Source organism: Marmota flaviventris, chromosome X (genome assembly GCF_047511675.1).
Source record: "Marmota flaviventris isolate mMarFla1 chromosome X, mMarFla1.hap1, whole genome shotgun sequence".
NCBI classification, from domain to species: Eukaryota; Metazoa; Chordata; class Mammalia; order Rodentia; family Sciuridae; genus Marmota; species Marmota flaviventris.
The window spans coordinates 121425072-121443722 of record NC_092518.1 but is presented as its reverse complement, the minus strand read 5'-3'; the positions used below and the strand labels follow the sequence as shown (position 1 = coordinate 121443722).

At 35.3% G+C, this 18651-nt stretch overlaps 1 protein-coding gene across 5 annotated transcripts in view; it reads left to right on the top strand.

The window, feature by feature from the left end:
• Atp11c (ATPase phospholipid transporting 11C) overlaps positions 1–18651 on the top strand; it is a 184634-nt gene that overhangs the window by 159213 nt on the left and 6770 nt on the right. For 2 of the 5 annotated variants that reach the window (XM_071606841.1, XM_071606842.1), the window contains exons 25-29: positions 4879–5014; positions 7360–7425; positions 9672–9775; positions 13645–13798; positions 13916–13981. In XM_071606841.1, coding sequence (XP_071462942.1) covers positions 4879–5014; positions 7360–7425; positions 9672–9775; positions 13645–13798; positions 13916–13945 — 490 coding nt within the window. In that variant the 3' untranslated portion in view covers positions 13946–13981. The remainder of the gene's footprint in view (positions 1–4878; positions 5015–7359; positions 7426–9671; positions 9776–13644; positions 13799–13915; positions 13982–18651) is intronic. The other 3 variants (XM_027940165.2, XM_071606840.1, XM_071606843.1) reach the window with 2 other exon arrangements.

The following is an 18651-nucleotide window of genomic DNA, read 5'->3' as shown; positions in this document are numbered from 1 at the left end:
AATCAGGTTACTTGGGTTGTTTTGTTCTATCTTTGCTATTGAGTTTTTGGAGTTTCTTATATTTTCTGAATATAAATCCCTTGTCACATGTATAATTTGTAAATATTTTCTCCCATTTCATGGGATGTCTCTGCACTGTGTTATTTCCTTTGCTGTGCAGAAGTATTTTTATTTTGTTTCAATCCCATTTGTTTATTTTTGCTTTTGTTTCCTATGCTTTTTAGGTCTTGTACCAAAAAAAAAAAAAAAAAAATCGTCATCCTTTCCAATGTCCTAAAGCATTTACCCTATGGAGAGTAATATTATATAATGAACTTCCCTGACCTTACCATTCACTTTCAATAGCTGTCAATTTATCAATAAGCCTATTCCACTAATAACCTCTTATCTATTCTATCCCAGGTTTATTTTGAAGCAAATATTATATAAAGGTTATTTTAGTATGTATCTCATAAAGATAAGGACTTAAAATAACAATACCTTATCACTTAAATTTAAGTGCTTAATATCAAATATCCAGTCATTCAAATTTATTCAGTTGGCTCATTTTTTTAACACTATTCTTATTTGAATCAGGTCCAAATAAGTTCCACACATTGCAATTGTTAATATGCTTCTTGAATCTCTCTTAATCTGTAGGTTAACCTCATAATTTGTTGACAAAATCAGATCCTTTATGTTGTAAAGTTCTGCCAATCTAGAGTTTGCTGATTGCATCTTAACAGCATTGTTTAATTGTTCTGCTGATTCCTGTATTTGTTGTAAATGGATGATTAGATCTAGAGGGGAATGGTAGAAACCTTGCTGAAGGTCTAGGGACTTATCTCATAGTGGAGCACACACCTAGCCTGCGTGAGGTAGATCTCCAGTACCACAAAAGGAAAAAAGGAACCTTGATATATAGAGTTCAACTATCACACCCTCAGAAAATGAGGAACGTTGGCCCAGAAATGACTTTCCTAAGGACACAGGTATAACCAGAGGTAAAATGAAGATCAAAATTCAGTCCTGATGACCAGCCCTTTGTTCTTTCCAACAGGCCAGAGGTTTTCAAACATTGTTTGAACTACAGTTGTCTTCAATCACTAGAGTGAAATCCAGTAGTGTACCCATTTCTGATTGAAGTAGGATTTGGATGCAGTGAACAGAATCCCTCCCATTCAGTGCCACTCAGAACTCAGGTTAATAACCTGGGCTCAAATCCTGCCTCTGTCACTTACTGTGTGACCTTATATGGGTTACTTACCCAGAATGTGTCTTAATTTTATCTCTAGTAAAACATGGGCAGCAGTAGTAACAATGGGTTTGTGAAGATTAAATGAGTTACTACATATAAAAGAACTTTAAAAGCAGTAACACATAATCATTTTTCAGTTGGTATAGCTGTTAATCTCATTCTAATGCCTTCCTCCACATACTTTCTGGACTATGCTGAGTGTTTTTATAAATTAAAAATGTTGAGGGCTGGGGTTGTGGCTCAGTGGTAGAGTACTTGCCTCGCACATGTCAGATACTGGGTTTGATCCTCAGCACCACATAAAAATAAATAAATAAATAAAGTTATTGTGTCCATCTACAACTAAAAATATATTTTAAAAAATCTTGAGAGCCTGAAAAAAGCTGTTGGGTGCAAATATTAAAAGGATTTCCATGAAATTTTAATTATTGCATTGCAGCTATAAGTTATGAATTAGGCAAAAATGAAGATTATGGTATACCTATTGCCCAGACCAAAGTGCAATTTTCCTTCCTAACCTTGTTACTTGTAAGTAGTAAGTGCCTGCTTTGATCAAACAGTGCTCTCAACCTATCACTGGATTGTAGATTGTTCAGTTACTCTGATTATTACTTTGTGAACATGAAGTACTGGTCTATCTGCATGTGATGCTCTTTTTAGTGAACCACTTAATTTTTATGGTAGTACTACATAGCATAGTATACATATCACCTTTGTGGATTTAGTGACTCAGGCATTTCCAAACACTTTGATGTGAAATAATACATAATTGGATATTTTCATATTAAGAGAAATTGTGAAAGTAAACCATGAATTTTCTGTGAAAGGAACAGGTGTAATTTGTTTCTTCTGCAGCTTTAAAAGGTACATCTGCTACATGTCACTGTACAAGAGTGCTTGGGCAGTGCTGCTGGTCAGCCTTTGCCAGAATCTTCATTCTCATTCATGTTTTCCTTTGTGTTGACTGCCCTATTGTATTTTCAAGAGTTTCTTCACTCATCAGAGTGCAGCAAGAAAGCCTGATCTATTATCCAACATATTATGATATCCCTGCTGTTTTTCCCAATGTTTGTAATGTAACTCCCACAGATGGTCTGTAAAGACAGAAACCATTTCCTGCTTTTGCCCTCTTTGCCTCAGTCAAGTTAGTGACTATTAAAAGCCACATTGGTAGCCGTTAGTTGCTGGGAACTCCCTGCAAGGATCTTTAGGGAAGGTCCCTTCCCCGTGGTTCCTGGTTGCCTTGGAAACATGACTACTGGCTGTGGGGAGAGCTTGTTTTTGTGAAGTGGCCACTTCTTTCTCATGACATTTTTTTTAGTTCAACAGCACCTGCAGAATTGCAGATTACTGTATGCACCTAGGAAATGTAATAGATAAAAGTTGCATTATTTCACATTCTGACTTTTACTGGAAATAGCCCCTTCCACTTTTTATTATTATTATTCTTGAAACAGGCTCTTGCTAAGTTGCTGAGGCTGGCCTTGAACTTGAGATTCTCCTGCCTCAGCCTCCTGAGTTGCTAGGATTATCAGGTGTACACATGTGCACGCAGCTAGAATGTGTTTTGTTTGTTTGCTTGCTTGGTTTTTGTTGTGGTTTTTTTTTTTTTTTTTTTTTTCTTTTCTTCCTGTATGTTTGGTACTAGAGATTGAACCCAAGGGCGCTTAACCACATCCCCAGACTTTTTTAAAATTTCATTTAGAGACTAGAGACAGGATCTCACTAAGTTGCTTGGGCCTTACTTGGTTGCTGAGGCTAACTTTGAACTCATGATCCTCCTTCCTTAGCGTTCCAAGCTGCTGGAATTACAGTCATGCACCACCATGCCCGACTAGAATGTGCTATTTTTCTTGACAGATTTAAACTTTGATCTGTTCACTGCCATTTATAAAACATCATTATACAGTTCAAACATGTTATTTTACTTGATGGAAAACTAAGATTTAAGGATTAAATTTCAAGGAAGAAAACTCGATTAAAAGAAACATTTTAACAACTATAGTTAGAAAGCTTAGTAGCAGTTAAGATCATGACAGTATATATAGCTCTTGTTTCTTACTGAGTGAACTTTGGCTTGCTCCTACTAATGATTCCCAGATTCTACTGCACATTAGAATTAATTTGGGAGGGCTAGGGTGTAGTTCAGTGGTAGAACATTTGCCTCGCATATACAAGGCCCTGGGTTTGACCCCCAGAGTCACCAAAAATAAAATAAAATAGAATTACTTTGAGAGCTTTAAAAAGATCCTGGTGGTCAAGATCATGCCAATTAAATCAGAATGAAAGTTGGGTGCAGTGGTGCATGCTTGATAATCCCTGCCATTTGGTAGGTTAAGAGCACCAAGATTACAAATTCAAGGCCAGTCTGGGCAATTTACTAAGACCCTGTCTCAAAATAAGAATAAAGCCAAGTATGATGGTACATGCCTATAATCCCAGTGACTCCAGGGGCTGAGGCAGAGGATCACAAGTTCAAGGCCATCCTGGCAATTTAGCAAGACCCTTTCTCAAAATAAAAGATAAAAGGGCTGGGGATGTAGCTCAGCAGTGAAATCCTAGAGACAGGATTTCACTAAGATGCCCAGTACTACAAAAATAAATAAATAAATAAATGATCAATTATAATGAGAATGGGAGCCAGGCATCAGTGTTTATTTTCAAATGGACATGTATTTGTAATTATTTATGGGGTTATTATAATCCATATATATAAAATGTATAATGATAAAATCAGGTAATTAGCATTTCTCTCTCCTCAAATGTTATCATTTCTTTGTTCTGGTACCCTTCAGACTTTTCTCCTCTACTTATTGTGAAATATCTAATTAATTGGACTTAGTTACCATACTGTGCTGTAGACATAAGAATTACTTCTCCCCTTCTGTGTTTTTGAACCCATTATCTACCCTCTCACTCTTCTCCTTTCCCCAACCTTTTCTATCCTCTCATGATCTCTACTATAGTTCTCATTCATTTGCCTTTCACAAATGAATGAGAATATGCAGTATTTTAATTTCAGTATCTTTTAAAGATCCATAGGTGATTATAAGTTACATCAAAGTTTAGGAACCATTATGTTACACCTTTCTGAGGCTCCTTATTGTTTACAAATGGAAGTAATAATAATAATACCTATCTCACATAGTTTTTTTTAAATTAGTTGTTGATGGACCTTTTTTTTTTTTTTTTACTTATATTGGGTGCTGAGAATCAAACCCAGTGCCTCACACATGCTACGTAAGTGCTCTACCACTGAGCCACAACCCCAGCGCCCCCTTTTTTTTATGTGGATAAAAATAGTTAATATGTATGTAAACATTTAACCCAGTTCTTAGCATATAATAAATAAATCATTAAATGTGAGGTAATTATTATTGATGATGTTATTGTTGTTGACAGCCAGAATTTTAGAAGCACTTTGACAGTTTACTGTAGTGTCTAGTTGTCAGGGAGTGATTACATGAAGATCAACCTTCAGCTTAGTCTGGGTGTTTACCAAAAAACTTTTAATCCATTGGGGTAGCTCTCTTTATTATAAAAGGATCAAATCCTGTGCCCACCTTTGGTGTTTCACTTCATCTTTAAACAAACAACCTACAGAGATTGATTAACCTGTTTTTTCCCCCATTTCTCAATAGGAAAATTTCTGGTAATGCTATGCTACAGTTGGTCCCCTTCTTGTATTGGACATTTCTGGCTGCCTTTGAAGGGACAGTGTTCTTCTTTGGGACTTACTTTCTTTTTCAGACTGCATCCCTAGAAGATAATGGAAAGGTAAAAAGAAATGTCATTACATCTTTAAGTATTATAAGCATGGCTTTTCTTTTTTCCTTAGGCATTGGTTCTGTCTTTATACCTTGCTATAATCATTTTGGAAACTATTTTTCTCAAAATACAATATTTATTTTCACATGTCTTTAAAGTAATGGAAGTGTTACAATAAGAAATCACTTTTTGTGCTAACTAGAGAGCTTATGTACAAACCCTCTAGAAGCTTAACTTGGCTATGATTTTTGTTAGGTGAACAGAGTTCTTGGAACTTCAGACTTTGGACCTCTGCAATATCTATGGAGTGTTGCACCAAGCAGTGAAGAGAGAGAGTTCTTTTCTTTCCGTTCTTTCCTTCTAATTGGGAGCCTAGTGTTCTCCCAGAAAGGCTACACTGGTCCTGCCAGTGCCTTCTTCACAAATGACTGTATCAGTCAGCAGCTGCATTAGAATGATTTTGCCCTGGCTGTACTCTAGGAGAGAATTACTTGTGGGGGACAGAGGATGCCTTTTTCATGGCAGCTACAGAGGGGGAAACTGAGCATACTGCCTTGCATGCTGCTTTCACTATGTTCTTCTTTCCCATTTCTGGTATTCCTCTTTTATGGTGTTGTTTTTGTTGTTGTTGTTGGACACAATACCTCTATTTTATTTATTTATTTTTATGTGGTGCTGAGGATAAAACCCAGCTCCTTGCATGTGCTAGGCGAGAGCTCTACCACTGAACCACAACCCCAGCCCCTTTTGGTCATTCTTTATAATCATAATTGAAAGCAAAAGGTAAGGTTCAAAAATAATTTACAGACTATAATAACTGTGTCTGGAACCTACACAATTAACATCTATTACAAAAATGATGGACTCAGTGAATTTGTATCATACTTTGAAATTAGGCAAATCCTCTCTAGTTTAGACTAGCAGAAATCAATGTAGTATGAATCCATGAAAATTATTAATTCTAAAGTAATTGTTGGGGAAATGCAGTTCTGCTTTAGAGTAGATACATGTAGCCCTTGCCAAGGAAAGTGTCCTGCTAAATCTTAGTAAAGTTACATCAGCTTTCCAAGTAAACTTTGCCCGTCAATAAGAACAAATCAGTTTTGTGATTTCTCAGGTCCCTTCAGCTTTATGACTGATTCTGTGACTTTCACTTTTCTTTGGCACATAAATTATATATAGATGACTACTGCTTAAGAAGAATTTACTCCCACTGGACACAGTGGTACATGCCTATAATCCCAGTGGCTTGGGAGGCTAAGGCAGGAGGATCGAAACCAGCCTCAGCAACTTAGTGAGACCCTGTCTCGTTTTTAGAACAAATAATAATACAAAGGGCTAGGTATGTAGCTCAGTAGTAAGCACCCCTCGGTTCATCCCCAGTATTCTCCCCTCACCCCCACCAAAAAAAGAATTTGCTCCAAATTAGGCACATACTTTCCACTCTCCAGGCCTGTTGACACGATTCATTTGCCCAGAAAATTTTCTGGGCAGTGACATAAGAAGCATCAACTCAGCCTCTTTCTGATTCATTATCCATTTTGAGTTCACAAAGTCCAATGTAATAAGGTTTTACTGTATATGTTACCATCCTTCTAAGTGTTTGTTAAAATTATAATAATGGTAAGAACTGCTATCAGCAACTAAACATTAACATCCATGTATGATTTGATTGAATCCATTTTTTGCTTCTATTAACCTTAAGGTTTTGTTTTTATTTTTTTAAAAACCTTTTACATCTCATTTTCTGTTTTAATGTTATGCATTCAGATCTTGACAGCATTTGGTAAGCATATGTGCCATTCATTGCCATCGTTTGGATTTATACGTGGTATTTGCTTTTCTTTAATGTGCATATGCTGACAGCTCTAGTATTTATAGCCAAAAAATTACTAATTTAAAAAAATGTGAGTCCATTTGTCTGCAAATTATTGCTAATGTGAGAACTTTAGTGATATTATAAGAAAGGCCAATATCAAACTCTTTAGAGATATAAGTCATCTAAATGACTTGTTTTGATGGATATTACTGTTAATGGAATAGGTTCTCGTTCTCTCTCTCTCTCTCTCTCTCTCTCTCTCTCTCTCGTCTTTATCAAACCAGTGAGTTCCATGTTTCATGCTGCATGGAATAATGGAAATAAACCCTAACAGCCACAGTGTTATACCTGTTCATGAAAATTTAGGGCACAAGAAAATCCAGCATTGTGACTTGATCTTATTGATGAGTTGTTTTCTTAAACAAAATTCATATAAAAATCTGTGTCAGATACATGCAGGATTAAAGTTGACTTTTTAATTTTTTAAAACAGGCTTGTATATTTATGGTACATGTAATTATTTAATGTTTTTCAGGTATACGGAAACTGGACTTTTGGGACTATTGTCTTTACAGTCTTAGTATTCACTGTAACTCTGAAGGTTAGATTTTTATTTATTCAAGTACATTGAGACCATTTTTGTAATAAGGTCTGGTCTAATTCTAATATCATTTTTGTCTCCTGATCTTTATTTTTGTTGCTGCTTGTTATTCAGCCTTTTGAATGCTTACTAAAAAGTACATGATGCTGAGGATTTGGGCATTTCTATATATTTGTCATCCATTTTTCTAGTGTATTATCTATCCTCTATATTTTGTTTTATGTTGAAAATCTGTTTCTTAATTGCTGTTTTTAAGACATTATGATTAGTGGCATATAAACAGGCTGTGATTTTTCTGAGTGTATGTGTGTATATTTTTATATTAAGTATTTGAGACTTTTGTTTAAGAACCCCTGGCCTAAGAAGAAATTGAATATTTAAAACACTTAAATAGGTGTCCATGAGCATGGTATGTATAAAAAGGGTTTAGTAGTAAAGAAATTTTACAAAACGTATTCACCACTGAAATTTATCCATGTTAGTGATAAAAGTGCATAAGTACATATAGCAGATAGCAGATAAGATTACATATAAGAAGGTTAATTTTGGCAAAATCATTGGTATTTACATGCAACCATGAAGCTTATGAGTAGAAACTCTTTTATAGTTGAACACTTAATTAAATTATTTTGATCATTCTAATAATAAACACCTTTAGGGCCCAAGAACAAATACCTTAAAGTGAACATGTCCAGTGGTCAGAACCAACATCGAGAAGTATAATTGTCATAGGACCTCTCTAGTCATTTTGTCTAAATTTTTATCCTGGTTCATTTTTCATACCCAATATAACTAACATGTTTACATTGCTTATCACTTCTTTCAGATTGTTGACTTTAAAAGGAAATGTTAAAATTTATCTCAGTTTGGCTGCTTAATAGCTTTGTGTCGTTGGACAAGTAACTTCACTACTGTGCTTCAGTGTCCTCTTCTGTAAAATGGAGTCAAAAGTAGCAACTTCCTTTCTTAGGAGTCAACTAATAAATGTATTTAAAGCATTTAGAATGACATCTGGCACATTGAGTGTGCTCATTTTAACAAATATTGGTTGTTATTTGTTGTTATGCTTCACACGATCATGATTTTAAATCGACTCCCCCCCCCCACCTTGAATATGGCCTCAGGGCTTCCCAGCACCCTTCATAGTTAAAGTCAACCTTACTGCAGCATCTTTCATGTGTAACTCAAAAGATATCCGTTTCCTCTTCCTTTGGATGAATACTATTGTGACATTTTCTCTAGCAGTGTGAAAGGGTAGGAATTCAAGATGAGACTGCCTTAACAATGTTATCAACATCCTGTGTACAAACGAGAAACTGTAACAGAGGGATGAGGGCCATGGTGTCACAGCAAGTAACAAAGTGGAAACACCACCTTCTCTACAAGAAATAAATGCTCTGGATATATGAACCAGAAGTTTTAAGCAAGCAGACCAGAACATACTTTGTTTTTAGATAATATTTGAAAACCTTAGATACTACAATCATTCCTCACAAAAACATGAAGAACTTAAAATCCAAAGCAACTGAACATTCTGTTATTTTTTTTTTTTTTGAATTTTTTAATATTTATTTTTCAGTTCTCGGCGGACACAACATCTTTGTTTGTATGTGGTGCTGAGGATCAAACCCGGGCTGCACGCATAGAATAGATACACGTTTTACAATTGGAAAGGCATGCAATATAATCAGGCCCATGATCCATTGCTACATGATGTAAAATGCATACAGCTAGTTATCTTTACATTTAATGACAACTCTGTTATTTGAGCTTTCATGACTCCTTATATAATATGTCTCCCCTTCCTAGCAGCCCCTTCCCACTCCTGTTGCTTTATAGCATACCTGTCTCTACCAACTAGGCCTCCTTTTCTCATTAATTTCCCTTACCACTGCTACCTGAAGACTTGGGGCTCCAGCTCCCTGGATACTACCATTACTTTATTTCTCACCCATTGCAGAATTCTGAGGCATCTGCAGCCCCACACCTACTAGCTATATGACTTGACCCACACCTCTGTGCTCACAGTGTAGAATTGAGAGGTGTTAGTATAGTGTTCAACTGTTTCACCTTAGTTCTTTGAAAGACTTGCATTCTATTCTTTTAGTTTAACTTTCTCTTGAATCTCTAGCCAAAGCTAGGTTTTGTCATAGCTATCATATTGTGTGCAGGATATCAGATATCATTGTTTATTGCCTAGTATAATTTGTACTCATCATAAAATCCCTTGTGCTCCATCTTTTCAGCTCGCCTTGGATACTCGATTCTGGACATGGATAAATCACTTTGTGATTTGGGGTTCTTTAGCCTTTTATGTATTTTTCTCATTCTTCTGGGGAGGAATTATTTGGTAAGCAGCTATACAACTGTGAGCAGTATATAAATAACTATATGTATATTATGTAAACATTATACTTTTATTAAAGTTTTGATTATATATGATAGCAAGTCTTTAATATTAATGGAATAGAGATTACTTACAGTTTGTAATGCTACTAATTTCAGGTAAAATTTCAAATACAAGTCTATGGAGTACATAGTCACTCAAAAAGGACTTCCCTTTGGTAGCCCCTGTCCAAATCTTTAAAATGAAACTAATTTCTACCAAGACCTCCCATGTGATCTCCAGTAGAAATCCTCTGAATTTTCTGCCTGATAATTTGGCCTTATATACTGTTAATCCATCTGGACCCTATTTTCTCTTTAAAGTGTATAGTTGTCCCTCAGTATCTGTGGAGGTTTGGTTCTAGGATCTCCCTGTGTATACAAAAATCCTCAGATGCTCAAGTCCCTTATATATTTAAAATAGCACAGTATTTGCATATAACCTATTTATCTCTTCCTATATACTTTATATCATCTCTAGATGATTTATAGTACCTAATACTATGAAAATGCTATGTAAATAGTTGTTAGACTATATGGTTTAGGGAATAATGACAGGAAAAAGTCTGCATATGTTTAGTATAGACAAATATTATTTTTCAGGTATTTTTGATCCAAAGTTGTTTGAAGCCAGATTCAGAACCCATAGATATGAGTGCTGACTCTATACCTGTCATTCATGTCACAACGTATGTGCTCAAGGGTATAGGATGTATTCCACTTAATACTCAGTTTTATCTTAATCATCATCTCACTATTTTGGGATAGAGGTAGGCAGACTCTACAGCTTAGCCTCAGAATTCATTTAGTTCATCCTAATTCAGAAGGTGTTTATTCAGAATCCATTTTGTGCTTAGTACTCTATAGGACAGAGATAAATAGAGTGTATCCTACCTCAGATGAGTCCAGTGATAGACCCATAACTTGTGATAAGGGGAGGGATAAGGAATGAAAATAAGTTGTGTTTATGTCTCCATTCCTTACTCCCCAAGGCCCATAATTTGTTTTTTAAATATCAAATTTGTTTCCATTAATCAATGGCTTCTTCTGATAAGGATGCCAGCAACAAGGAGCAAAGCTGGAGTAAGCCATGGGATGAGATTCCAAGATTACATATTTTGACGGCTTTGTGCAAAATCTTATATACATATAAAACATTTTTATCACAGAGATGTGAAGACTATGTTTATATTCCTTGAGGATTAATTAAACTCTGTTTTGAAAAGCTTTTCTTATAAAAGCCTTAAGAAATGAAAATATGAACAACCTAATCACTTAAGAAAGTATATATATTTGGCACCTCTATAGGTAATGATTGAGAACATCAAAACTGAAGAAAGTCTATTTTCTTTAATATACAAATGAATCAAAGCTGATTAAGCAAAGGCAATATGCAATTGTAGATCTGCCTACAGTATCATAATTCTATGAATTGTATAATTAACATCTGAAAATTATGCAAAATTTCCACAAGATTAAAATGTTTCTAGCAACCTTAACAAGTTTCGAATCCTTTCCACAGACTATTCCTTATTGATTAAAGTAAATAATTTAAGTGATTAAGACATTGTCATACCTGTTTAATCATTAGTGATACTTAATAAAAATTAAATACAGTAGTTCTTCCTAATCCACAGGTTTACTTTTTTTTTCTTGGTACTAGGGATTGAACTCAGGGGCACTCAACCACTGAGTCACATCCCCAGCCTTATTCTGTATTTTATTTAGAGACAGGGTCTTACTGAGTTTCTTAGCACCTCTCTGTTACTGAGGTTGGCTCAGAACTCATGATCCTCCTGCCTCAGCCTCTCCAGCCACTAGGATTACGGGCATGCACCTTGGCGCCCAGCTACAGGTTTACTTTTTGAGGTTTCAGTTTTTCTATGGTCAACCACAGCTCAAAAATCATAAATGGAAAACTCTAAAAATAAACATCATAAGTTTTAAATTGAACACTGTTCAGAGTAGTATGATGAACTCTCATTCCACCCAGCTCCATTCTGCCAAATATATGAGTTTCCAGTGTATCCAGGCTGTATATACCACCTGCCTGCCCATTATTCACTTATTCTATCAGCTCTCATGGTATCAAGTAACACTTATTTAATAATGACCCAAAACACAAGAATAATGATACTGGCACTTTTATTACAGTATATTGTTATGATTGTTTTATTTTATTATTGTTAATCTTTTACTGTGCCTACTTTATACATTAAACTTAATCATAGGCATTCATTCTAGGAAAAAATAATATGTAGAAAGAGAGAGTTTGGTAGTATCTATGGTTTCTGGCATGTACAGGGGGGTTTTAGGACTTCTTCCCCATGAATAAAGGAGGAGCAAATGTATATTTTGTTGCCTGCAATGCTGTCCTTTTACAGAGCTAGCCATATTATGCTACTGTATGAAATTATGCAAAACTTCAGCTGAATGTTAATTGCAGTTAATGTCCCTGGACATGTTTTACCCTGAAGCACTGAGATTCCCTCTTTGGGGTTATGCAGTGAGAATGATGATTTCTGAACCCCAAATCCAATCCTTCCTGCAAAGCCCCACAGATGACATCAAAGTAGAAAAAAAACTAGAGATATTAATCAGAGTATCGGGGGTATGTTGCAAAGGAACACCCTATGGCTAGCTCTTACTTGTCTGTTGGACCTTTGGTATGGCTCAATTAATTACCTAAAATTTTAATTCAGGCCACTTTGTAGAATTAAGAGTAGGGTGGTGTTTTGCAACAGTCTTTTTTCTGTATGATAGAATTTTCCTAGAAAGCCTGTTTAGCCTCTTAGGCCTATTTAGGCTTCAGGAATTTCTCTACCTTACTAATCTACCAACTTTTATTCCACAATCTAGTCCTTATATATGTAGAGCCACAAGCTTGATTTCTATTGAGATGTATAAGGGAGCACAAGTGTAAGTTTTTAAATAAGAAACCAATTTACCTTCAGCACATACGGTATATAATCTGTGATCTAGTAAATGGGACCAACTGGTTATCTACCTAGAGCTCCTAATCCGAAGATAGTATATGATGTGCATTCTGATCTTAAGGAGCCTCTTCCTCCCCCTCAAATTAGAACAAAATTAAGTTAGCCTGTTGAGGTTCTCTATGGCTCAGCTCTAGACAGGAGAAGGGAGACCGGGCTTCTCAATGGCCACTTAACAGTTCAGTGAATGAATTGGAATGAAGTCTAACTTCAGAATGAGGGGTCCTCTGGATTTCTGGATTTCAAGGCTTACTGACCTATTAGTGGTATTTTACTGTCTAGAAACCTTTTGCCGAATGTACATTTGCAGATGATAATGACAGATTACTCTCATTTGTGAGAGACTGTAAGCTTTACAGTCCTTTTTGAATTTACATAGGATTTTCAAGGGGAGTGGTATAAAAATGTCTTTTAAACTTCTAAATGAAGAGCACTAAATGAGGAACATAAATTCATTCTCATATTAATAAGACAGCTGAGGAAATAAAATGCCTGTTAGGATAAAAATTAACCATCATTTCTCTTGAATATTTTTGAAGCTCAAGCATTTTCTAATGCACATAAATATTCACCAGTTGGCAGCTTTATAGTTGATTGCCTGATTGTTTTCAAGTCAGATGAATTTTATTATTTTTCCCCTTTGATTCTCATTCCTTTTCTTTCCAAACATTTGGTAAATGAAATATGGTTACCACTTTGGGGACATTCTAGAGAAATTTCTTTTATTAATGTGTATAAGGAAGATTTCTTTTAAATACAAAAGACAGTTTCAATTAAACTTCTGTTTTCACTTGACAGGAACTCATTTGTTTTTCCATTATGTATTTTCTTTCCACTCCAGGCCTTTTCTCAAACAACAGAGAATGTATTTCGTATTTGCTCAAATGCTATCTTCTGTATCCACATGGCTGGCCATAATTCTTCTAATATTTATCAGCCTTTTCCCTGAGATTCTCCTGATAGTATTAAAGAATGTAAAAAGAAGAAGTGCCAGGGTAAGAACTGTTTAAAATTTAACCTAATTTTTGGAAGGGGCTTCAATATCTGCCATGAACTAAAAACTGTATTTAGAGAATTGCATTAGTTACAGCATGTTAAACCCCTCCTTGCAGGTTCATCACTTAATTTCCTCTTCTGCATAAAAAGTATAGTAAAAACTTCGTTATCCAATGCAGGTGGTAAGTAGATTCCTTAATAGTGTTCTATGTGACCTTTAGCAATCCATATGGAGTATCTCATATGCTCCATATGGAATTTAAAAAGGAAAACATGGTTTCATTTTTATTTATCCCAGAATTTTCCCACCAGGAATTTCCACACCAACATTTCAGCTTTAACTTTAGAAATTTCCCTGTGGGTTGTTTGCAGATTTTTTAAGTTGATAATCCCAATTTGCCTCTTTTAAACCTTTCCCCTTCCTTTAATTATAGTGCTGCTTAATCTCTGTGTTGCTTCTAGCCCTGTCTTCCCAGCAGTATACTTAAACCAAAGAAAATTCCCTGGATATGGTTTCTACATCCTTATCCTTCCAAACACACTTATAAAAATTCAAGATTGTTTTATGAGTGTGTTTTTATTTTTTTTCCTATTAAATTGCAAATTTCCTGTTGGGAATGAGAAATTATTTTCTTCCGTCACATTATCTGATATCTTTTGAACATTTTTTAAAAAGCCTTTAAGGTGAAAAGGATAGATTAGCCTAGCAAATAAAACCTCTGGTAGATTTTGACCAAATATGTCATATTTCTGCCAATGCTAGCTTTGCTATAATAAAACCCTGTTTCTGTTATGTTGACATCACCTAGGTCTTATAGCTCCTCAACACAGTATTTTCAGGAAATATTCGAAGCTATAACTACCTAAGGTATTTGATCAAATTTGCCAACCAGGCCACGAAACTGATAGATCATGGAGCATTATTGTTGTTGTTGATAGAATCCAGTGGTTGACATTAGGTAGACATGAAGATCTAAAATTAATACAGTGGGAAAATCTTCATTGGTTAGAAGTACAAAAGAGGAACTTCATGTAACAAGTCAGTGTCAGCCCCAATTAAAAGGGAACTGTCAGTGGCATAATCTACACTGATTCTTCCTATTTAAGGCCAGTCTGTATAGTTAGGTGGTCAGAATTGCCCTGAACTCTCTGATTTTGTATGCCTTATAGGTTGAAACTGGACACAGTAATGTTAGTCTAGATAAGACTATGTTAGTTCACTCTTTAATCCTTCCAATAGCCCTCTAGCTAACTCCCTCCAGCCTGGCTTTTAGTTTTAGGATGGAAAAGTGGTTTTCTCATTATCTGATTATACCTTAATATCAATTGAACAGGTCAATACAACAGGTTCCTCCCAGACTGGTGTAAGTGGCAATTTGCATGAAGCCAAATAAAAAATGCAGTAATGGTTTAGTGCCTATTTGTATAATGAAGAATTTGTAAAGGAGGATCTCTGAGTTGCTCTTTCATTATCCTTATTTGATAATATACTTTTGGGGGTACTTCTAGAAGTTTTTCTTATTTGGGATAATGGAGCTATGTTAAATAATGGCTCACATCCAGCTTCATGTTCTAAAGATGGTACAAAATCTCTGAAATCAAAAATTTTTAGCATATCATCTTATCCTCTTACTTAGGTCTTCTTTTTTAAAAAAATAGACACTGGCTGGAGGTGATATCTATATAGGCCATTGGAGGGATGCTACTAAGAAATCACAGATAAAGACTTAGAGCATTTTCTTTCCATGCAAACAGCAGATTCCAAACTTCTGTTGAAAGTATGAAATTCTGGGACTGCAGCCCTTTTTATTTAGCAGCATACAATGTTGCCAAGGATTTAAGATCAAATTTACCATGGGTTATATCCATGATGGGAGGAATTCTAGTATCTGTGCTATAGCTTGGCATGCTAATGTGTTAGAAGAATCAGGAAATTTTCCATAATCATTTTCATTCATTCATTCATTCATTCACTCATTCATATGCTCACTGAATGAATCAACATTTGTTGAACCACCTACTGATGAACATCTCTCTTTATATCCTATGTCTGAAAGGCTAAATGGTTTTTCAGACTCTGTGGGATTTTGAGAGTTGCATAGAGGCAAAATAGTTGTGGGCACTCAGCAGTGCTGCCTCTTTTTTCATGAGAAAATGCAAGAGCATTGTATTGCCTATGAATGGATAAAGGCCAACCGAATCATAGCAGCCACAGAGATTCTGATAAGTCACATCTATTTGCATAATGCCCTGTTTGACCATATCAAAAAAGGAGAGGCCAACTTCTAAATAAAGGAAAATGGGTATCTTACTTTCCCTAAAATGTATTAGTCTTTATGCTTAGTGATCAAGAGTCTAACATTTTTGAGAGGCTTCCTACTTTGTTCAGTATTCCTTGCTAAGGCATTGGCTCCATTTTAAAGGGAGGCAAAAGATTCTCTTATACTGGGTCTTCTTCATATCCTGATAGGCTCTGTAATGGGATTTGTGTCCTAATCTAGAGTAGAAGGTAGCCCTGACTTCAATCATTAGGCATCCTGGGTACACATCCAGAAATGCTTATGGAAATTGGGGTGCCAAAGCTATCCACATGTGGCTCTTGGCAGCTGCTTTAAAAACGGGACTTGGAAATGGATAGTGAAAATGTCTCTATGGCATTTGAGAAAGAGGCTAAGCCATTTATATTTAACAGTTATAGAATAAGCCTTATGTTGAATTCCATTCAATTCAGCATACATTGCCTGAGGGCCCACTGTGAGTTAGCTCCTGTAGTAGATGCTAGTAATTCTGGAATGAATCAAACAAGGCTCTCACTCTAGTTAAGTTATAAAGGACATTCTTATTGAACTCTTTTCAGGAAGCAGGTATAAAACAGAATAGGAGAATCAATTATATATATATATATATAAGACTTTTTATAACAAAACTGAGTTATTCAAGTTTTGAAGCCTCCATAAAAAAATGGCAGCCTCCAACACTGCCAAGATCTGTCATGATGTTTGCATTATAAAGAATTATATCTTCGGGCTGGGGATGTGGCTCAAGTGGTAACGCACTTGCCTGGCATGCACGGGGCTATGGGTTAGATCCTTAGCACCACACAAAAATAAAAAATAAAGATGTTGTATCCACCGAAAACTGAAAAATAAATATTTTTTTAAAAAGAATTATATCTTCAAAAGTAGCTAACCCAAGGATTATAGTTCAGGACATAACCTTCAGCTGAAATTTCAGCAGTGAGGTTAATTTTTGTCCCAAAAATCCCATTTTTAAGAACCATAGAGCTTTTCTTTAGCATATAAAGTGACAAAGCTGCATAACCGTACTGCTACTGACAGTGTATGATGGAACTACCATTGAGCTTTGAACAGTGAAACAGCAAGATAACACTTCAAAGGTAGTTTAAAGTTAAGGATTTTTGGTATTTCACAAAGTTGTTCTATCTAAGTAACCATAGTCATTGCCTATCTGTAAATTATTGAAATACACCTGGACCTTCTAGCCAATATCACTTGATATTTCCACATGTCCTTATTTAATATGTTCTCATGTAAACCACTACAGCCAGAAGAAAGAGGATTGACTTTGCCTGACAAACATGGGAAGAATGGTCAAATGGGAATGGATCTAGGAACATAACCATGCCTAACATGGGACATCTGCACAAATAGGAAGAAATATTTCATTGTGTAGTGAGCTCTTTCTGAGTAGAACACAGGAAAAACAAGAATGTCAGCTTTCTGAACAAAATTCCCCAAGAAAGCACTTTGGAAATATTGGAGAATACAATTTATCATTTTAATAATAATGGTAATAATGAAATTGAATCCTAATGTTGTGGCTGTTAAGATGGGCCTTTATCCATTGGCCTCTTTGACATGCTGCTAATTGAGCTGGTGTGAAAGGTCTCTAGATGACTGCAAAGAAATGTGGAAATTTCATACTGTTTCAGCTCATTATCTCCTGTCATCCTTATCGTACCCTACTACCAGTTGCTTTAGATACTCTTTTCATGCTTTCTACTGCTTCCTGTACTTTCATAGCTCCTTTTTCCCCTTATAAATTAACCTTAACACCTAATATGTTAAACTCCTAAAATTCTGCTTCACAGAATACTTTTTTAAATTGAGAAACAGGGAAAAGATGGTTTATTGCTTTGCTAGCAAAGGAGAAAAGCAGGGGACTTCTATCTCAAAGGCTGTGCTTTTCCAGAATACTTTTATCTTTCATGGTTGGATACAAGTTTTTAAGCACACCAAGTGTGCTTAAGTTTCGATCTTAAATAGACTTATACGTGTTAAACACATTGATGGGGGACTTGGTATCATGTTAGTTTTGCTGCAAGGTTTTTGCCCACAAAATAGAATATAAAAGAACTTAAATTTTTTTTTCTTGGAACCTAAAAATGTTTTTTTCTCTAGTTTTATCAGTTGGTGATTTGCATGTTACCAATATATGACTACCTTTCTTTGTTTAAGGTAAAATATGAACAGGAAAAAGTGTAATTGTGTCAAAAAAGAGTAAATAGAAGCATTTGTCTTTAAAATTTTTCTTATTAGATTCTGTCTGATACATATTTTACTTGAGCTGGTATCTTTTCCTAAACCTATTTTCCTTAGTCACTAAGAAGATATTATGGATAATCTTGATCAGTACAGTTGTTCAACTTATCCTCATAGCTGACCACTCATCTTCTGTTTTGTTTGGGCAAAGCCAAAACCAAGTCTGTATGTTTCCTTATAATTTCAGAAACAAAATTAGAAGGAAAAAATAACCTATTAGATTTTTCTAGATAGTTTATTAATTTTGAACTTCTGGGTTTTGAAGGAAACATCTCACCTAGGTAAAATTT